This window comes from Seriola lalandi, unplaced genomic scaffold, assembly GCF_002814215.2.
Source record: "Seriola lalandi dorsalis isolate HSWRI2012SDOR001 ecotype SW California unplaced genomic scaffold, Sedor1 jcf7180002054325, whole genome shotgun sequence".
Classification (NCBI taxonomy): domain Eukaryota; kingdom Metazoa; phylum Chordata; class Actinopteri; order Carangiformes; family Carangidae; genus Seriola; species Seriola lalandi.
Window position 1 is genome coordinate 381,035 of NW_019524878.1, and position 22,299 is coordinate 403,333.

Genomic DNA, 22,299 nt, shown 5'->3' on the forward strand with positions numbered 1-22,299 from the left:
ATGCCACCCATAGGAGAAACAGAGCAATAACTACGCTTAATCTCTTACTATAGCTTTTACATCAATTTTGTGACACCTATTTTTTAAATTTCTAAATTCTGTTCAGTGATGTTTTTGTCTTTTGTAAGAAATCAGAATCTACATTGTACACCTCTAGTGATTCTACTGTTTGGAAATGTACAAGCAGGTTGTTTCTGGTACTTACCCTCCGTAGTCGGTGAAACAGTTGATGCAGTGTTTGGTAGATGTGTCCCAAAGCCGAACTGAGCGGTCATCCCCACAGGAAGCTATGAGCCGCCCATCTGGGGAAAACCTGCAGGAAGCAACAGGCAAAAAAAAGAAAAAACAAAGCATGATGTACTGTTATACAGTTACACATACTTACACACTGAAGCCCGGTAGATTATTGATACTGATTCTCATGAAAAAGCACAGAAAACAAATAGAGTTCAACTACATGGAAATGTGCATATTCATTGCCTTTATATGTAAAAATATTCAAATAAAAATTCAGTTTGTTTCGGAGTCCTTCAGCAGGCAAGACAAAAAGATAATTTCATAATATAACTATATTAGAAATCAAGCTTTTTTCACCTTGATTTCTAATATGTAATTTATACACACACACACACACACACATACGCATACTAATGCTGTAGCTAGAGAGGGTGCTGACAGTACCTGGCACAGCGCACCCAGTTCGTGTGCAGGTTGAGGGAATAGACGAAGCTCTGTCGGTGCACGCTCCACACTTTGACCGACTTGTCATCAGACGCTGTCACCAGTCTCTGGCCATCCTGGGAGAAAGCGACGCTGCGGATGGTGGCAGTGTGAGCTTTGAACACTGTTGACTCTCCTTTCCTTTGTGACACACACAAAAAGAGCAGCTAATTTAAGGCCTAGCCTATGTCAGTTGGCAATATATGTTTTCTATACATTTTTCTGTTTTAGATGTTATATCACTGCCCGCTTAATGTACTTAGTGAACAAAGAAAGTCCTGATTAAAGCAGTAAAAGGGACTTTGGAAGCCTACATGGAAGGTGTCCACAGTCGGACTGTTCTGTCCTTGGAGGACGTTGCCACCAGGTTACCAAGCGGGGAGAACTGCACCCCAGTGATGACATCTTGGTGGCCAACAAATCGGAAGGCCCTTGCCTTGGGAGCCAGATTCCAGATCATCAGGGTCTTATCCACTGACCCAGAGGCTGCAGGAAGACAAAAGAAAGACAAATAGACAAATTTCAGTAAAGAATTACAAAATACTGTAAGTTTTGGTCGCTAGAATCAGTACAGTTCCCCTGCAGGAGAACTGTAGTAGATTTAACTACTGGTACTCTATACAAAAAGGTTATTAAAGTAAATAAAATGAACTCCCTCCCTAAAATTGGAGTCATAGGTTAAACTTCTGGAAAGGTCAATGAGTTCATCAAGAGCAACAGCCCGCCTTAGGGTTAGCTTAATGTGAAAGTTCATAAAACTTTATAAAAGTTTTTAAAGGCAGATGAATAGACAAAAGCTGCTGTGTATTGTCAGTTAGTCCCTGCTATGTACAGTATGTTGAGCATGATAATGACTGCCATTTCCATACAGCCTTACCTGTACTATAGGGCTTAACATGCTCATCTGTGTAGCTTACATAAAGAGTTGCATGATTATTACTAACTCACTATATACTCTACTGTTACTACTGACAAATAACATCTGAAGAACATCTGTACATTTGTAATGCTTATAGCATCAGCAGGTATTACCCAGTTGTTTGCAGTTTGGACTGAAGTCTGCACAGGTGACAGCATCTTTATGCCCCTTGAAGTGTCTCTCTAGGGTGGGATCCTCCTGCAATGACAATCTCAGAAGTTTTAATGGTCGAAATATTGTTTGAAAAGAAGGTTAGAAAGGGTTTGGTGAAGGAGGAAGACTGGAGGATGTTCTTGAGCCTTGAGCACTGAAAAAACTGTGTTTCATCTCATAGTTGTACCATGAAAAAGCTCTAAAGAAATAAGCCTGCACTATGGTTGGAGGTGTGTTGCTATAGCACAGGGCTGGGCAGGGACGTGCTTTGGGACACTGCCAACCTGACAGAGCGTGTCAGTGTTTACATATAGCATTAAAGAGACATTATACTGAGCAAAAACCTCAAGAACTGGAGGACGTCACTTAAACAGCGGCCAACAAGCAAGCAACAAGCAAACTATACTGTAACGACTTAACAGAGAAGACCCAAGGTGTTTTAGACAGCCCCAATCACCAAATCCTCTTAGCAGAGAGGCAGCTAGCAAACTCGCCGACTCAGCTACCATTAGCATCGGTGTACGTTTTCAAAGCACACACACTTCCCTCATTAGCCTTTATGAAAGTGTGTTTAAAAGAAATAGACTTACCAAAACAGACGCCATTGTGGGCATTTGTTGTCTTTACAGAGCTAATGTTGTCTGGGGGAAAGTTGTACCGCCTTTCATTACTGTCAAACAGTGCGCCTTCAACAACTGTCTCAGACCTGACCAGTCGAACCCAGAATACCGCGGTGTTCCGTTCCGCAGTCTTTCAATAATATTATCTGACTTTTAATTTTGCTAACGCTAATTTAAAAAATGGACTTGTGTCTTTGCAATAGCACGCAAACAGACCCTCTATTTCTACCGCTAAATAACTAGCCACCTGTGGCTTGATCTTGTGGCAGAGATGAGAGTGGTGCTGCGTTCAGGAAGCATAATAAAATGGGTAGATACGAGAATTAAGAGGCCCGTCGCCAAATATATGGAATATCAGCAAAATTCGATTCAAATAAAAACAAACTAAGAAAACATTAGGTGATGGCGTTTGATGAATAAGAGCGATCAGAGTTTGCGATCTCGAAGTGGCTGCCAACAGGCCAGGAACTTCAGCTATGTTATCACCCAAGGTAGTTCCCGTTATTTTTAGGTAACGTGAATGTAACATGTCATGAAGGTGGAGCGTCCTCTGCTGCTTAGCAACTAGCCAGTCATATCATTTGCTCTGGTGGGAAAGGGCACAGTATCGGCCTCACTGATTGGTCCATGCAAATGGACTGACGAATCAGCAGCGAGACTGTTAAACTTGGAAATTGATGTTTGGTATTTCGGTTTGAAAGGATGTCGCTCAATCGGGGTATCGGCAGTGTGGAGGTAATGCTAGTAAAATGACGGCTTTAGTTATTTTATGTACCTGCTTACTGCCAATGGTGCATTATCGAGCATATCATGTATTGTGAATAAAGCGTGGGGCCAACAAAAGCAGACGTAGCTTTCCTAGCTAGCTAGCTAGTTAGCTGTCATCAGTGTTAAGTTACCATATCAACAGTGCACCTGTAAGGATGATAACGTCAGTTAATTAGGTTAGTTGCTATTTCTAAAAGCTGTGGGAAGTTTAACTTAAAAAACTTTAACTTTTGTTACCAATTCATTCCTTCTGTTTATACAGCTAACGAAAATCTACGTTGTCTCTTTCCTTTTAGTACATGACAAAAAGAATACCGAAAAACGCAAAGTATGAACATGTCAAAACACGGTTGGACACAGGTACCTTGTCTAGATACACTGTCCTTACCCACAATAATACATAAGCCAGTGCCATCCCACCTATACATGCATTTTGCTTCTTAAATACATTGTTGTTATTTTTCATTTGGTAGGATCCAGCCTTACGAAGTATATGGAAAGACTGGAGGACATTAAAAAAAGTGAGTAACTTGTTTGAAAAGGGAACCAGGAGTGGCAAGGAATTTACTTGAATGCCCCAGTATACTTGTATTAAATTATATAAACAGTTTCCGCTCTGTGCAGAGGTGAACAGGTGTAACACTCACACGTGATTCAATCCCAGCAAACTAATCCCTCCCAAGGTTCTTTTTCTTAGAGTAAAGATGGTGAGAATTGTATGCTGTACACTTAAGGGGATATTTTTTCAACTAGGCACCTAATTTTCCCATGGATCTTTGAGTTTCTCTTTGCTCTCTGCCCTTGTACTTCAAGAGGTAAACCAAAGAAGTCCTAACCCACTGATATTTCCCAGTTAAATAAGTTCTTTGTGGACATTGGTCATTTAATGTTGACCTGTCCTTCGATTTCTCAGGGATAGGTGACACTGATTCCCTCTCTCTTCAATGGAGGATTGTACTGCTTTCCACAATTATTCCTGTCTGGGACTGGATGCAGACTTTGGGGACATGCTGCTCAGGTGCCAGCAAGGGTGTTTGAGAAAGTGTGAGCTAGTGAGGTCACAGTGTGCTTAATACAAGTATCATTAGCACTTATAAAACTGAGTCTGAGCAGCCTGATTTTGGTGAAGTTGAAGGTGTTAGCTTTGGCTGGAAGTTAGCATGGGAACAGACAGGGAAGAGCTGAGGTGTGGTGAAGCAGTAGAGGTGGATCAGGAGAAGGAGGACCCAGGTGAGTTGTATATAGTACGGTTTCATCATGCAATGGCTGAAGTAATTATCACAGTTATACTAGATTATTAGATCATTGGTTAAACATTTAATGTACAAAGTTACCATCTTCAGCTACAGTGGTCATTCTAAATTTGATATATGAAGACTGTCTTCAGGGCTGTGAGGCTAATTCTTCCTACAACCTTTATTAGATTTTTCTTTTTTCCTTTTTCTCAGATTACAGATATCGTAAAGATGAAATCTTCAAGCGGTTAAAGGTGTCAACATTTGCACAACTGGTAGGCATCTTTGGTTTTTTTCTTGCAATACTGGAACATCCTGCTAGTTTTATGTTTTAGTAAATGGAAAGTTCAGCCCACAGCTATTTTTGTGGCTTATATTTTGGAGGTGACTGAACGAATGCCTGATCTGTTTACGGTGCTTAATAATTGATAGTCTACTTGTGTGAATAGTTCCAGACAGAGAGCTCTAACAAACCATTTAGCTTGGTTTGTTACCTTCATTTACTCTCCAGGATGCCATTCTTTTTGCATTTTGCTTCCAATTTGTTAGCAGTTTTTCTTGCTAGTACAAGTGTTGTTGATTTCCAGACTTGATGTTGTTTTTCTCACCAGATCCTTCAGGTAGCCTCAGTGTCAGACCTGAATGAAAGTGAGAATGACGGCCCAGAAGGTAACATGACTGGCAACATTACTTATTCACTTGACATTATTAAATATTATTCATCTTCATACAAATTTGGGTCATTCACATTACTTGTACTGGACATACCATCAACTATGTTCAATGGATTTAAGTCTCTAACAGTAGGTGACAATCTGTTAATTTCCCTCTCCCACTCATTTGCAGACAGTGTGTCAGTGATGTCTGATGCGGACTTGGAGTGTCTGTCTGAACACAACTACGGCTCCATAAAGGTGTCACCTCTTTCAGATCGCCAGGATGCAGGTGACGCCAGGGATATCTGCTACACTGCCAGGTCAACACTGCTAAGGTACTGTACAGCTTAGAACCCCTGAAAAAGCCTTACCCCACACACCATATTACTCACTGTTTGGTTCACAACCTCTATCCAAAATTGTGACTCCACTGAGTCTAAAAATCCAGAGAATGGTTTGTTTGCAACCACAGTAGCTGGTAAGTTACATCTACAAATTCCAGAGGTGTCAAAGGGGTCAGTTCCCCCACATTAAATGTCCTCTACTAGTATCTCGCCATGCAGATTGTCAGGTTTTGGTTTTATGTTTCCAGGTTTTGTCTCAGAAATCTGCCACCAGTATCTAACTGAGAAAATGATTTTTTGTAATCCTTGATCACTTTTTTGGGGCTTTTGCTGCATTGTATAATAGCTATAGCTATAAAGTCTTTAACACCTGTACAGTGTTGCAAATACTCCTTAACACACAGGCACCCCAGCATCCAACAATTATAATCCCTAATCACAAGAGCAGCAGTAACCTTACACCCAGCATATCTGTGTGTCTGTGCCCCAACATACTGTACATCCACTTTTTGTCCCTGAAGACATCTGCCTGTCCCACACGCCCGCCCTCCTGTACACCGCACAATAACCTCCCTCAATCTGTTATAAGCGTCCCCTCCTGTCACCTGCGTCCTCTCCCCCCCTCCAACTTCAACTGGAACCCCAGGAGTGTAACTCTATCTGGGATCTCTCCGGGGGGGCAGACGGGGCAGACGGGGCCGCTTTAATGGCAGAGCTTTTAGGTCACGTTCACCTTGTGGGTAGGGCAGACTGAGAGAGGAAGTAGGGCAGCACTGGGCTAAACCTGCCTTCAAAAGGAGGAAGTGGTGTGTGTCTACAGTTGTTTGGCTGACTTCCATAACAAGATGTGCTGTAGTGAAATCAGTGGGGGTAATGATATATTTTGATTATCAATTTCTTGTTTGTCATTATTTTTTCAACCAAAAATGCCTCCATTCACAGGTTGCAGCTTCTCAGATGTGCAGATATAATGATTTTTTTTAATATTACTTTTAACATATATTTATTTTCAACATAATATTGTACTGTTATTTTGAAAAGCCCAACTTCAAGGACTTCAATAAATGGTTTAATAATGGAAAACTATGACAGATATAAGATAGAATAAGACTATTTGAATAATCCATTTCAGAAAAAAGAGAAGAAAATCAGACTAGATAACACCAGCCTCTCACCTTTGACCCCTCACAGTGTTATCAGTGGCGTGGGAGAGCTGAACCTCGACAGGAACAGTCACAAGATGGAGAATGAGGTGTCCAACCTCGAGCTGGCTGACAGACCTTACCCTGACTGCCCCTACCTGCTGCTGGACGTACGGGACCGCGACCAGTATGAAGGCTGTCACATTATCAGCGGTAGGTTGCAAGAAAATGAAACTGAGTTGTCGGTCGCCAAATGGAAAAAACGTTTTATCAGCCATGTTTTTTTTTGTACAGCACAAAGTTTCCCCTCTGCCACACTATCTCGGACAATGAACCCCTACACCAGAGAGGTGCTGGAATATGTATCCTTGAATAGAAACTACACAAAAACGTTCACCATTCCTCTTCTTTAAAACTGCAGTTACAAATGACTTTTGTCTCGTATGAACTTAACCCGCCGTGTGTAGAAAAATGCAGTAGGGAAGATCATCATTGTGTATGATGAGGATGAGAGAATAGCCAGCCAGGCAGCCACCACCATGTGTGAGCGAGGATTTGAAAATCTGTTTATGCTGTCCGGAGGTAAGATATCGTTTCACTCAAGTTGTTTAATTTACTTCCTTGAAAAGTAATCTAATCCATAAAGATCATCAGTGCTATATGGTTGTAGTCGTCAGTGGGGCTAGAGCTAACATTTGAACGATGGGATTCCCCAGGAAAGCATTTTATGGGAATATAAATCGTGTCTATCGTGTCCAAATGTATTCCACCACAATTTAATAGTAGTCAACTCATGCAAAATGCATTTCACTCATCTATAATAATATATTAGAAAATATTTGAAGCCATTGCTGTTGCAGGTTCAGTGTCTGAAAGGAGCTATCATCCCACTCTGCCGTCCTCTCCCAGGTCTCAAAGTAATCGCTCAGAAGTTTCCAGAGGGGCTGACGACGGGCTCCTTCCCAGTCTCGTGCCTCTCCACCCCTGTGTCCCTGAAGGGGAAGAAGAGCTCCGTGCAACAACAGCAGCAGGCGGCAGAGAAGAGGTTGCGGTTTTCATCAGACGAGCTGATCAAGATCCAGGAGCAGCTGGAGGAGATACATATCCCATGTAACAGTAAGACCACGCCGTCAGAAACTCTCAAACACTCGGCCTTCCTGTTGAAAATAAAAGCAGTGGTAAGGGATTGTTTTAGATGGCCGTGATTTCCTCATGAGATGATTATTTCTAGGAAAGTTTCCCTGGAAAAAGTATGGAATAGTAGTAAATAGAGACAAAGTTGTGAAACAGTTATTTGAGTTTTGTTTGTTGTGTCGAGTTAATTTCATTTATGTGTTGTTGGAAACTTTATTCTCCACGTCTGCAGCTGACATGCTGTGCGCAAAGACACTAGCAATTAACAGGATATAATTGATTAGAAATTTATCACTTGAACTTTTTCTTGTGGAAGCTACAAATGTCTCACCATTTAATTTAATATCCTTCACTAATATTTACGTGTTTTGTTTTTTTTCTGCAGGTCGTATGTCCAGCCGCATGTCCACCGTCAGCTCCAAGTCTAAAACATCCAGCAGCCAGAGTCGACAGAGTTCCTCCACCGCAGGAAGGGACGGCACCAGGGTTCAAAGCAGCAGACCCTGGAAATAACCCCTCCCACCCTCAAACCACAGTCAGACGCACACAAACAAACGTACCTCCAACACAAAGTCCATTTATTTCAGGGTCCGCTCCGTTCCGTGGTCCCATCTGCAAAATCATTCCCCACAGTCAGAGGTGGACAGGAAACCCCTCACCTGCTTCATTACAGCAACTAGAGACATTTTCCCGAATATTCTTCTCAAGTTTTGTGTTTTTATGTTTAGGGAATTACTGCACACACAGCCTGGGAAGTAATAAACACTACGCAACAATAAAGAAATTTACAAATAATCTTCATCTTCACATCTGGAGATTTATGTCCGACTGTAGTATTTTCCCCTGACTAGTTTTTTTTTCTTTATTTCTTAAAATATTTAATAAATTGTGTACGTTTGAGTGCTGGCACGGTGCCTCATCTGTGAAACTGAAAACTGATGGATCTGATTGCACTCAAATTCCTTTTTCACCCCATTGCTCTATCAGTATAAAAGCCACTGAATGACATTCCTAGAAGACTTAGAATTTTATCGCTGCAGACATTAGAGTTGAATGTTGATGACATGAAGGGTATGCTGGGGATTTCTCTAGTGCATGAAGTGTATTGTTTGTATGAATAATGTTACAAAGCTGGATCAGTTTTGTAAAAAGAGTTGTGCTGTATTTTTGTGAAATGCGTCATACTGTCTTATTATAATTCCTTAACTGACAGTGCACCAACAGCCTTTATGTGCAACTTACACACTAATGTTACTGAGACTGGTTTGTTGTTTTTTGCCTGTGTGTGAGGATCAGTGTACTGTACGTTGTGAATCTTAATGATTGAGGCCTTCACACAGATCGCAGCGTCACTGAAGGAAGGAAACGGACGTTTGATCCTCCAGATACATTTGAAAAACAGTATTGCTAATTTGTGGCCTTTTGTTTGACTTGATTCACTCAGTCACCTATGAAGTGCATGGAATGAAAATATGGACTTCTTTTTAGTGATTAATGTTGTGTTTTCATCATCAGTCTTAACTGATTTTAACCAGCTGATCTCATGATTTTTGGTAAATTAATGTTTAACAATAAAGTAGATGATTGTCGTGAAATGATGAATATCAAAATCTGAGTTAAAAAAGGGAAAAATATGAAAGCCTCCTGGAAACTCTAATTACACTTTTAGGCTTGTAGTTTATTTTTGTATCCACAGTGACTCAGCCCAAAGTGAGGTCAATATAATTTATTTTCTTCCACCCAGTATTGGATATCTTTATAAATTCAAGTGGGATTGGCATGAAAAGTGGCAGGATCAGAAATATCAAACAAGACAGAAATAAAGTTTCACTCTGTGCCACGCCCAAGGTTTATACTGTGGATGAATTCATTAAGTTGAAGGCTGGTTGATGCAGACAGAGGTGAGAAAGGCAGAAGAAAAAAAAAAAAAAAATGTGTGTAACATTCTTTGAATTAAAAGGCCTTTGGATAATAAAAGATATAGAAACCGCAGTTTCTCCAGTGTGCTCTTTTATTCATCTGTTAGTGGTTTTTCCATGCAGTATAATGATGGTGATATTAGTCCTGAGAGAAAGGTAACAGGTGACATTTGCCCATTTTAGTATGGGTTCCTGTAGGTGTGATCCATGATGGCCATCAGAGCCAGCCAGGTCTCCCTGGCGGTGGGGATGATCTGATTGGCTGGCAGGATGAAGCCGTAGCGACCGGTGTCCCTCAGCTCGAAGGTGTAGGAGTACTTGATGCCCTGGTTGTAGGTCCAGTCAATGGTGCCACCACTGGCCTGGTCTGCAAGTGAAACGGATCAGGGGACAATCATAATTATCTGTAGAATGAGTTTGGTGCTGCACCAGTGGAAAAGAATGAAAAGAGACGATATGGCAGTCAACGCACACTGCTTTTTTTTTTTACTACATTACCCGTGGACTACAAACGTGTTCAAAACAAGTTTCCTGTGTCAGAGTCAACACGAACTCTTGTACTTAACACTACTGATGTTAACACATACCCACATGACAACGTCTCCAAGCAGCTGTTTTTGTCGAACTTAATATAGGTACAAATGTTGTTGCAGTATTTTCCAGATTTGTGACTTTAATTTGAAGCTTTTGAGCACTTCAGCACTGTGCAGGCCCGATAACACATCACCTAAATCCCTGTGCTGATAATCAGTCACTCTGCTAAACTGTATTCTGTCATTTCTATAGTCATATTCTAATTGAAATAAAAGAAATTATATGTGTTATGTGCAACACTTACAGATAGTGTTGATGATGCTGCCATATCTGTATCTAGTACCATACAGGGAAGCCAGGTCACTGATGGCCTTCTTAGCCAGAGCGTGCTGTAGAGAGAGAGCACCATGGTATCACATGAATATCTGTTCATAGTTTCTCATATCGATTTTGCATATTCTAACATTTCCATCACCACATTGCCCAGTATGATCTTGCGAACCAGAGCAGTGCAGTGAATAAAGTGGTGGTGGTTTTTACCAGCTCGGCCTGGTCCTTGGCTGGAGTCCTGGTGTAGCCGTAAGGATACAGGAGCATCTGGGAGTAGGAGTGGATGGAGATGAAGGCCTTGAAGTTGCCATGGGACTTCACAAAGTCCACGATGGACTTGACCTCGGACTCGGACTCAGCCCTGGGTCCACGGTAGGTCTCGGAGCAGGGTTGGCCGCTGGCACCAGCTCCTACACAAGACGACAACAGTCAGAGGAACTGCAAAGACATGTCGCTGTCTACAAAACAGCTTCTAAATTAAGATTACTGTGAGGTATGAAGGAGGGATATTATAGCAAAATAAATAAATGTAAAAATACAGAAATCTTTTTTTTCCATTACCAAAGTGTTTTTACTTTGCATTTATTTATGTATCTAATTATTTATACTGATGTCATTTTTCATCCCTCATACACTATAGTGTGATTCAAGCACCAAAATACATGTTATTTATTTGTATTATTATTTTGTGTCTCATGAGATCATCCTGTTTAAAGCCACTTTGCTGCCACCTGCTGGCAGCTTTAAGAATGACACTTGAAGACAGTAAAGCGTGCTCCACAAAAGCAACACATCATAGGATCAACAGCTACAGAACTAGGCGAGGTGATTATTTAAATTCATTTCATTTGCTCCAAACTGTAACAAAATACCAAAATAACATAATATCTTATGACTTCAGCTTTGGAGCGTTAAAAAAAATGATCACTGAGAATGACATCGGGTGTCTTGGTACATTCCAGTGACGATGAGGAAGACGTTACCTCCAAAACCAGCATCCCAGTTCCTGTTGGGGTCGACTCCGATACAGTTAGAGCCACTGTTGGGCTTCCTGGTCTTACGCCACATACGGTTCTGGAAAGAGTCAGAGTAAGTCACAGTATTTGTTTGATGTTTGTCCACTTTGATTATGCTTCTTAATATTTTATCATTGCATGTATGTGCTTGTGACATTAATATTTCATCTGTCTTTGCATTGCTATTCTGAGAGTGTCTGGTCATTGATATTACCATCGCTACCAATTATGACTTCTGTGTAACTGATATTGAGCTACTATTTTAATATATATTTAATTAATGTGAACATACATGATGAAAAAATGATAGGAAATGATTGTAAAACCTAAAACATACGCTGTTGTGGGTGAAGTAGTAGCCATCAGGGTTGGTCACCATCTCCAGGAAGATGTCCATCTGGTCGAGGATGGCGGTCAGAGCGGGGTCACGTCCATAGTCAGTCACAATCTGATGACAGAAACGTACAGGACACAATGTTCAGTGCAGCAGGTGAATGGTCAGAAGCTGCAGAGACACAGAAGAAAAAGGTATTATCTATTGATTATCACCTTCTTGGCGAACCAGGTGCCGCTGGCCTGAGTGACCCACTCTCTGGAGTGGATTCCAGTGTCGATCCAGATGGCAGGACGGTTGGTTCCACCGGTGCTGAACTAAGACAAAGAAAAAGTTTAAAAAATGTAATGCAAAGAATAAGTGATAAAACAGAATATGTATTTTGTGTTATAATATAATACATACTGTATATATTAGGTTTCCCCATTCTGAACCTGTGTTTAACTTAACTATTGTGCCTTGTGAAACACATTCATTTGTTTCATTTAGGGTCAACTCCATTCTGTGTTTACTGGTTTTATTTACCTTGAGCACATTCAGGGGACGGCCCTCGTAGCTGCGACCAATCACAATCTTGCTGACCATGTTGGGATTCTCAGCCACCAGCATGTCCTGGAAGCTGTAGATCTAAGCCAGACACAAAACCATGATCTTAATACATGAGCATCAGTCAAGTAGAGTTTGTCATTTTTCTGTTTTGCACTGTCCTGTGTTTAGCGAGTTAAAATCTGTTTTTGAAGTGTTCTCTCAGGTTGCAACATAATTATCCAGTTTCTTTGTATTTTTTCCCCCCAATAATGTAGGTGATACGAGTGAATCACGCTTTTACAGTACAACAGTTGCCAGAGTGAGCGTGCATGTACGTACCTCGTTGATGGTGTGGTACCTGGAGAAGTCGAAGCTGTCAGTGTTTCTGGGCTCAGCGACGCGAGCAGCAGAGTCCATCTCCTCCTGCTCCTCGTCCAGCATCACCTGAACACCAGTGATATCGCTCAGATTTCAGTCGGACATCGGGGAAAAAGCAAAGCCGGCTAACTGCTGTAATTGTCAGGCTGTTTGCAGGTCTCGTACCTGCAGGTCCTCAATCATGATGGAGTACTCAATCTCCTTGGTCTCCAGGTAAATCTTGGTGGACTGCAGGCTGTGGAAGGGAACTCTGACGTCCACAGGAGTTGCCACCTCAGTCACACCCCTCCAGAAGTCCAGCTGAGAGACAACACAGGTATCATACAACTAATTAAGTCCGGTTACATTCAGTTTATTCACAGAGTTATCTTGGAACAAAAAGGTTTGATATAAAAAAGGAGATATAGATGATAAAGAAAAGGTTGTTGCTTATTTAAAACTTTGCTCTTTCATTTTAATTTCCATTTTTATTTATATAAGTATTATCAGTGAATGATAGATGACCTCGAACTCGATGATGTCCTCCAGGTCCTTGATAAGAGCCAGCTGGACCTCATCCTTAGGAACAATGCGAAGCACCTGATGCCTTCAAAAGAGAACCACAATGTTTTACAACTTTTTACTCAACTCAAGTTTTCAAGAGAGAAGTTGGCACACATGGGGTGAAGTAAGATTTCTCGAGGCTGGTTCTGCTTATGCAGAAGATGTGACATTGGGACGGAGCGATGATTTATAGTGATTGAGTTATAAAGATTGTAGTACACTTCAGACACTCAATGGGTTAGTCGGTAGAAATTCATGCTGTGCATCCAAACACCGTTCAAACCAAAAGAACTTTGAATTCTAGTGCCTAAAGTTTCCAGATTTATTGGGCTCGTCTTGGTTGTGAATATTTCACAAACAGACAGTTTCAATGAAAAGCAGCAGCAAGCAGAATATCAGACAGTCTTGAGTAAGATTATTAACAACCTTAAAGCTACTAAAGGGAAAGTAAAGAGGGCAAACTATCTATTAACTAGTTAAAGAGTCTAGATGAGTGTATAAAAATCTATGAATCAGTTTATAGTTTATGCATGCATTCAATTAAAAAAGGGGGGAAAAAAAGAAATGTTATTGTAGGTAATGCATATATACATACAGTGGACTGACCCACACAGCAGTGAGAGGCCTTTGCAGGTCCACTTACCCCTCAAACGTTTCCTTGCCGAGAACGGCCACGAACAGCGCGGCAAATGCGAGCAGCCCCTTCATCATGACCAGCAGTGTGAGACTAGCGGGGCCCATAACAGGCTTTTATGGCCGAGTGTCTCAGGTCACATGTCCAAACCACGACCTTGCTTAAGGTGATGGAGGTGTGTCAGCAGCTGCTTCCTTTCCCACTTCGTTCTGCAGATATCAAAACAAAACTTGCACCACGTACCTCAGTGATTTTGACATTTGAAGCTTGGTTCAGTTTTTGAGGTCTGCTGGTGTCGGACTGGTTCTGTGTAGGAACGTATGGAGAGAAAAGTTCTCATTACTAATTAACCTTTTGATTATTTTTGCAGCACTGATTAATCCCTTAGTTTAACACAAAATAATAATAGTGGGAAAAAAAAAAAACCCACACATGTTCATCACAAGTTCCCAGTTTCAATGTGACATCTTCAAATTACTTGATTTGTCCAACACACAGTCCAAAACCCAAAGCAATTAGAAACAGCTAATCCTCTCATTTGTGAGGATTGGAAACAGAATGCTTAATAAATAAAGCTGATTATCAAAATTCTTATATTCACTTCCTGCTCAGCAGCTCTATTCATTTACTAATAATTTCAGCACCGATAAAAACCATGTCATTATATAAAGAACTGGCACAGAAAAGAGTTCCAGCAGCTATAACTAATAGAAACACAAATCTTTCCCTCCTTTTTATCCAAAACCGGGTGGTTTTATTGATCTTTTGTTGTTTGCTGTAGGTCATTCGTTCAACCAGGGGGCCCCCCTGGTTGAACAAAGACAAATGAAATTAAATGGAAAAAAATATCAAATAATATAGCAAATACAAATAATGTTTTTAAATGTTATAAGATTAAAAGATTTTGTCACTTCACACTATTATTTTTTTTCTTGAATTAAGACCTATCACTGTGATAAGCCAATGACAGGAACTTTTATGTCATCACCGGCCGGATTACATCATGTACTCGTTTGATATCTCAGTCTGATTACATCCACGGCAAAAACCGAAGTACAAAAATGATCGAGAGAGATCATGAAACAACAAGTCATCTCTCCCGTCTGCACGTTTCCTCTGCTTTCAGTTCAGTCCTGAATGTCCCATTTTTATCATTAAAATAGAAGTGCTGTGATATTTGGCCTCTGTATTGTTATGGTGTTGGATGTGAGCCGCCAACACTGCTCTATAATCCCACCAGGAAAATAAAAGAACTGAGCAGTCGACATGATGTACTGATCTACTGTCCGTTTACAGAAAGGTAGACTCTTGCTGCTCAACAAGAAAACATGGCTGTCCACTGTGCTTCCTCTTTGTTGCAGCAACACTGCACTCAGGCTGCAGAGAGGCTTCAACAGGCTAAATGTAAACCAGCTGCTGGGATCCATGTACTGTGAGCTCTACATGCTACACTACAACACAACCAGACATGAGACAACTTGAGATGTCAGAGTGCAAAAATTCACATCTGGTGCTTTAGCAGGGTTTTATTTCAAAAATGAGGTATCCACCCAAAAATGTGATGCCAAAAAGAAAAACTGTCATCAATGTAGAACTCACTTCTGCTACAGAAACAGTCACATGACACTGGGTATAGTCACAGAGAGTGTTTGAATGTCCAAAAATGGACGTCAGATAACAATTTTCAGCTATTTTCAACACTAAAATCCAATTACTTCCTCAGACAGACACAGTCTCATGTATTCATTTGAGCATGTAATCATTTAAAGCCAGTTCACATGACAGTAAAAGTAAAGATCCTTGACATTACTCACTAATACGACCTCTCTCCAATGTACATGTCCCCCAGAATCTGGCAGTTAGTCTTATGCAACACACCGCTGATAAGGAACCTGCAGAGGAAAAGTAAAGAGACAGAAGCCAAGCAGAGTCAGGCGTGTGGAAATCACCTGCTGGAAGGTTTCCCATTCACAGAGACTTAAAGTGAACCAGAGAGTGTGTTGGTCCATATGTGCTCCTACCTGCTCGGTTAAAGCATCTCTTAACGCTTCAACTAAATGACTAAAAATTCCTTTGATGTCACTGTGAGACAACATTTTGAGAGTGTATAACTTCCTCATTTTGGTGCATAGTTTTCTGCTGAAACATGTGGTCAGGGGATGTTTGCTGCATGGGAGGGACAGAATAGAGATCAGTCGTAATAATTTATCTTGTGACATACAAAATAGTCTGACTTTCATAGGAATACAAGAAAAATATATAGGCTGTATATTCAATTATTTACTAAGCAGTTATCAGATGTGTATGGAGGAATGAGGGACACTTTGGTTGCCAATAGACCAACAACATTTTTATCTTCTACTGATTTTGGCTGAATGAAGTCTAAAGTAAAGTGTCTGAAGTATTATTATTCACTTGGATGAATAATGGTGGTAAATTTGCTGGAGCTGCTGGATCCTGAGTTTTAGATATTAAAGCTAAACTGCAAAACTGATGGAGAATATAAAAAGACATTTGGGAAGGTCTGTGATTGTGTTGTTGCTGCTATACAGAGAAAATATGTGGAAAAAAAAAACTTATTATCTACTAAAGTGATGGAGTCAGAGAGCACAGACAATAGAGACAAATATTTGGGTTGCCAGGTTACTGTACAATGACTGACTAGTAACTATAATGAGAGCACAAACACTTTGTATTGGCATGACTTGGACACATAGGGGCACTAGTCAAAACTAAAAAAAGGATGTAGGGAGGCAGCTCTTCGTCTGTGTCACTGTAAAGTCACTATTGTTATAAATGCTTGATCAAGTCCTCAAACTTTTCCCCAAAATAGATCGTCACTGTGCTCTAATGTGACCTACTGGTGGGTTTTGTTGATCTATGGCCCCTTCTGTAAAAACATCAGCTCTACTTTAAGTTAAATCAGTGATGGGGAAAGATTGAAGTCGTGGTTAAAGAAAACCTGTTGATAGGAAATGAGATGTTAATTTTAAGTTTCTTTTAAGCTGTTTCAATAAATGTCCACCGCTGTATTTCTCTCAATGTGCACAGCGTTGAGTGACATGTCTTGGGGCAGGTGTATGTTCATCTTAGGCCGAGGGTGCCACCTTCAGTCTAAAGCCAACACTAAGCGCTGCCTTAGTGCCTTTTTTACCCTCCATCATACAGGTAGATAAAATAGTAAAATAAGAGATTTAGGGTTTAAAGGATAGCCAAGTCTGGTTTCTCTTGCTATAATCATAAGTCTCACTATAAATTATATAGAGAGCACATTAGGAAAGACTCTTACTGTCCAGTATGAACCGGAGGAATGAGTACAGCCAGAGAGAACAGTTTCAGTGTTCAGATGAGGACCTGGCTGTTGTTTTCAGTGCACTATTACTGCTGCAGCCACTCTGTCTGGTTTTGCACTGATAAGGTGGGTGTATTTTTAGGTATCATATCATTATTGTTAATTATAGCACGGTACAATTTAAAATGCCTTATGAATCATCCATTTTCTGTGTAAATGCTAAACGCAGCAAAGCCCGTCTTTCTGAGTCAAACCGTCTAAACATAAAAATCTGCAGATCACAGTATATCACAGGTTTGTAACACATGAAGCTGTGTTATGACGACATCTCTGGAGTTGGGGGACACACACACACAAAATCTGTCAGAGAGTTAATAGACACTAAAAAAAACAAAGGAACTTTTGTGCTACGCATGTTCATACCAGAGAGAAGAGATCAGACATCTCAGGGAAGCAGTGTGGCTGAAAAACAGCACATACACTCAATCCAACCCTGCTCTCTGACAGAGAACAGCATCTGACCTGTCAGGGTGTGTGAGGGCGTCATGTCCTTTGAAAAGGCCATCAGCAGGTCACACAGGAAGCTACTAAGTAGTAAGTTTCTTGTCGCTGAGACAACAGCAACTTTCAAAAACTGTGAAACAGGACATCACAAAACAAACCAGCTGTGGTTTTTATGGTTTGTGTCCAAGGATTATTTCAGGTCCATGCATGAAGTGTAATTCTTCTGCAGCTGTTGTATAATGAGAAATGCCAGCTTGTCTTGTCTAATTTCAAAGTCCTATTTGTGCTAAGTGCAAATGTATGTGGACGTTAGTGAGCTCGTTCATTAGCGATGCTGCCTAAACGCTGTTAATGCTTTGCATGTGTTATTGTCACACTGAATGAAGACGTGCAATTCAATTCAGTGCACCAAAGCGTCAGTTTGTTGAGAGCCAGAAAAACAGACACAGCTCATCTTCAAAGTAAAGGTTGCACATTTTGCAGCCGTCGATCTAAGCGAAATAAATAAACAAACTGTCTAAATAATGAACACAATTCATAACTTATTGGTGTTTAACCGCAAGCTAAGAATACATTTTATATTCATCTTTGATTAAGGTTACTTATTCTGTTGGGTGAACATTAAAGAGAGAGTCTGGCCTGAGGAGTTCATTCCAAGAAGACAGCTGAAAGACAATCAGAGCAGTGTGTTAATATAGATCTGATATTCATTAGAGGAAATAGTGACATTTGAAGTGAATCTCACCTCTGGAGACTCTCCTTCCCAGGACAGGAGGCGTTCTTCCCCATCACTGCCTTGAACTGTCACCTGGGCTGCCTCTCCTGGTCTCTGGGAGGGAAGACAACTCGCTCTTCCTCCTGCTCTGTCTGGCAGGTGTTGCCAGGAGCTTGGAAGTACTTGGCACTGGCTTGAGGAAAAAGGTTTTGAACCAAAAGTGAATTTTATGTTTGAATGAAATGATAATACACAATATACTTGATCACAAGCTGAGACACATGCATGTACCTGGGATGAAGTGGTTAAGGTGGAAACCAGAAGGTTGACTCCGCCCTTTATCAGCCTATGTGTCTCTGTACAGCCGAACACCCGGTGAGTCCCGAAAGCAGCCGAGGCGTCGTCTGTGTCTCCATATGTCCTGGATGCAGAGAGAATCCAGCAAAGAGACGTCCAGGGTGACGTGGAGATCCTGGATGAGGAGGGCCGTCTCTTCTGCCCTGTGTGTCCTCCACCTTGGCAACAGTCAGGCCGAGCATCCTGCGCTTCCCCTCCAGCTAGGACCGCTATGCCTCAATGAGACCGCAGGCAATCCAGCAGCTGTCCTGGAATGCCAACACACCAACATCTGTAACCCAGGCAGCTGTTTCAGAAGCAACACCGGCAAGCTTCTTTGTCACCTGGAGAGAGAGCCAGAGAAAGGTTTCAAATGTTAATGTTAATATTTGTGTGTGACTTTACACACACAGCAGTGGTGTGAAAGCAGCTGTAAGAACATAAACTCTGCCTAAATTACACTTCATCCTAGAGAAACTCCCTGGTGGGAAGCACCTGTTGGGAAAGAATACTAGAGATGGCTGTTGGACAGATCAATCAGTTAGACATACAGTGCATTTAGAAAGTTCTCACTTTTTTACATTGTATTATTTTCAAGAATCTTATAAATCATTAAATTCATTCATCAATGAACAATGCCAGCAAGCTACCTGCTAATGGTAGCGTTACTGAAAATGAGGGGGCTAATGCTAATGTCCATGTTTTTTTCACCAATAATGGAGAAAAAAAAGCTAATGCTTGAATCTCTTCTACAACTTCTTCACACGTATCATTTGTTCAGATTTAGTCTTGTTTTTATTACAGTATATGCTACATATACACACAAGCTCTCCTCCGGTGACTGATCCTCCGGTGATCGACCTCCCGGCCTGCCGCGTCATCCGATCAATCATTGCAGACCAGGTATATCAATCAAACAGCCACGCCCCCAGAAATACCTGTTTTTATCTATCTAATTAATTAGATGATTATTTTCAGATGGACCACCAGAACAATGAACGAGAGGTGTGAATTTAGCCCATCAAACAGTAATGAGTCCCGGAAAAAATGTATCGACTGAGTATTTCATGAGAGAAGTTGGTGTTTTTATAATGAGTTTTTTGGAGCCCGCCCCCAGCGGAACCTCGGTGCTATTGCACATTAAGGCACTTCCGCGTTGGCGTCACTTTTCAGCCCCGGAGACTACGTCCATTTTTATATACAGTAGTTTCTAAACTTTTCATTTAGTCAATTTAATATGACTTCATTAAAAACAAGCAAATGTGTGCTATGGTATGGTCTGGATTTGTTTTGCTGCTTGAGCTGGAGTTACTGCGAGCTGTCTCTCTAATCTCTGTATTTGTTGTCACATTTATGCTGCATTCACGCAACATTGGCAGAATAGGAAGAACAGAAAAAAAAACACCTCTTTATGAGTTCACTCCAGAGTTCAGGGCCATGATCCCTTTAGTCCAGTCATTAGAATAATCTTCTATCTGTGATATATGAGTAATTATTCAGGGTTTAGTGTGAAATATCAGCATGCATTAGTGAGCTGCCAGCTACTTGTGTTATTATCCACTAGGAGGCGACACACCCTCACAGTTCTGACAGACTCATGCAGAGACCCTCAGCTCCAATGGCTTATCCAGTACTAGTTTCAGTGCCCACCTTTCAGTATCTTTAATTCTGAACACTCGATGTAAAATTCTTTGCAACAGATTTTAGACCATGAGGGAATTCAAATATACACTTAAATCCTGAAACATGAAAAGTATGCAAAGAAAGAACTATTTTATTACAGGTTTCACAGGTTGTTTGTGTAAATGTGGCGAGGGAGGAGCTGCAAGGTCACCACCCATCGGGAAAACAGAGTAACTGTATATTAGATCAGACAGTGATTGTACTGGCAGCTTCCAGGAGTGAGGACATTCCTCTGAGCAAAATGACTCTGGTTAATTCAGTCTTTTAGAAGATCTTAGCTGCTCAGACTGAGCACACATCCAGGATAATGAGAACTTGGTTTTATCTGTTGGATTGGAGAAAAAAATTGAGTATCGTTTACTGAAAGATTCAATAAAACATATTGCAACTGCACTGGTTTTTATATATGTTTCTTTGTAATCGGCCACCATTGATTATAGTTTTGTTCAAAATATTGTCAAGACAAATCTCAAAACTAATGAAAACATGTGAGATGATCACTCCATTGGCTTGTTTAATCATCGAAAAGGTCTTGTAATGCTAAGAAACGACTGGGTCTCCTGCGGATCGGTGAAAGCCATCCTGAACTGGATCCCCGACATTCCTCGCTGGTAGGAGCTGTGACTGACAGGCCGCCTGAAATCAGTGGCAGTCTGTCACCCTGGCAGAGCTGGTGCTGCCCTGAGACGGGAAGTGTCACGTCAGCAGTTTTATTGAGAGAGGAAGTGCAGATAATTGTTGGTTATTGTATTACAGGCCAGATAATTCTGTGTTGTGAATGTAGTTTATCACACATTTCAGTAACAATTTGCACATGTGCATCTTTCTTTATGTTACATTATGTAGTAATGAAGAGAAACGAGTTGTAGGAATAGTCCTAAGAGTCGTAGCTATAGCATTACTGATGGTAGAAGGGCTAGCAGGCAGTTCTATATCATCATTAATAATAATCATAATCATCTTATTTTTGTGTTATTGTTATACCTACAACTACAGTAAAAAGTAAAAGTACACGAGCAGCAAATGTACTCAAAGTTATAGTAGCCTAGAAACGCTTTTATGTTATTGGATTATCACTGACGCATTAAGCAGCTCTTAAATGCTGCAGCTGCGAGTGAAGCTAGTGTTAAATATTTTATATACTGTTTTGCAGTTTAATGTAACATGTAATGTAAATATTAATATAACGAGGAACCACATTTTATTTTTTAAAAACCTAGAGTTACCGCCTCGCAGTCATATCCTTCCACCAGAGACACATAAAACATTAACTACTTGTGTGAAATGTTTGTCATAATTGCTGTATGAAGATTTGAGTAATGGGTAAAAAGTGTTTTTTGAGGTTGCACTGACCTTGACCTTTGACCTTTGACCACCACAATCGGATCAGTTCGTCTTCGAGTCCAGGTGAACGTTTTTACTAAATTTGAAGAAATTCCCTTTAAGGTGTTGCGGAGACATTGTGTTCACAAGGCCAAAACCATGTTTTGTGAGGTCACCGTGACCTTTGACCTTCGACCAAGTGAATGTTTGTGCCAAATTTAAAGTTCCCTCAAGCTGTTACTGAGATATCAAAACATTTCTGAGCGGATGGAGACTTTGAGGATCTTACCTCTTCACAATTGTCGTTTAAACTTTCAAAATAAAACGACAGCATTTGAGCTTTTCCTCTGGTTGGTTTCGTTGTGTGGATCCTTGAAACTGAGACCAAAAAACAGTAACTGCAACCTTTGACTATTTAGCAGAAGCACCTGCTCCCTCCAGTCCACAGTCATGGGACAGTGGTGAGACAGAGAGAGACAGTGTGAGGCAGGACGTCATGATATGGCTGAAATATATATAATATATATATATACGTATAT

At 40.8% G+C, this 22,299-nt stretch overlaps 3 protein-coding genes across 3 annotated transcripts in view; 1 reads left to right on the forward strand and 2 right to left on the reverse strand.

Moving 5' to 3' along the window:
• The window catches only part of poc1b (POC1 centriolar protein B), a 42,460-nt gene extending 39,735 nt beyond the window's left edge, over nucleotides 1–2,725 (reverse strand). The window contains exons 1-5 of the mRNA XM_023407018.2: nucleotides 2,383–2,725; nucleotides 1,753–1,837; nucleotides 1,035–1,206; nucleotides 682–861; nucleotides 206–313 (exon numbers count right to left, since the gene is read on the reverse strand). Of these exons, the coding sequence (XP_023262786.1) occupies nucleotides 206–313; nucleotides 682–861; nucleotides 1,035–1,206; nucleotides 1,753–1,837; nucleotides 2,383–2,406 (569 nt within the window). The 5' untranslated portion in view covers nucleotides 2,407–2,725. The remainder of the gene's footprint in view (nucleotides 1–205; nucleotides 314–681; nucleotides 862–1,034; nucleotides 1,207–1,752; nucleotides 1,838–2,382) is intronic.
• Nucleotides 2,726–3,059: 334 nt separating this feature from the next.
• On the forward strand, nucleotides 3,060–9,683 carry cep41 (centrosomal protein 41). The gene is made up of 11 exons (XM_023407020.2): nucleotides 3,060–3,147; nucleotides 3,477–3,540; nucleotides 3,654–3,701; nucleotides 4,629–4,690; nucleotides 5,027–5,084; nucleotides 5,262–5,406; nucleotides 6,607–6,770; nucleotides 6,852–6,919; nucleotides 7,025–7,139; nucleotides 7,467–7,673; nucleotides 8,077–9,683. Exons 1-11 carry the CDS (start codon nucleotides 3,115–3,117, stop codon nucleotides 8,202–8,204), a joined length of 1,092 nt encoding a protein of 363 aa, XP_023262788.1. The 5' UTR covers nucleotides 3,060–3,114; the 3' UTR covers nucleotides 8,205–9,683.
• Nucleotide 9,684: 1 nt separating this feature from the next.
• On the reverse strand, nucleotides 9,685–14,074 carry LOC111655568 (carboxypeptidase A1). Its single transcript, XM_023407019.2, has 11 exons — nucleotides 13,917–14,074; nucleotides 13,235–13,316; nucleotides 12,896–13,030; nucleotides 12,692–12,796; nucleotides 12,350–12,451; nucleotides 12,040–12,141; nucleotides 11,828–11,938; nucleotides 11,458–11,548; nucleotides 10,685–10,884; nucleotides 10,449–10,533; nucleotides 9,685–9,977 (listed from the first exon to the last, which is right to left on the reverse strand). The coding sequence occupies exons 1-11, from the start codon at nucleotides 14,012–14,014 to the stop codon at nucleotides 9,790–9,792; spliced, it is 1,299 nt and encodes a 432-aa protein (XP_023262787.1). The 5' UTR covers nucleotides 14,015–14,074; the 3' UTR covers nucleotides 9,685–9,789.
• Nucleotides 14,075–22,299: the final 8,225 nt, after the last annotated feature.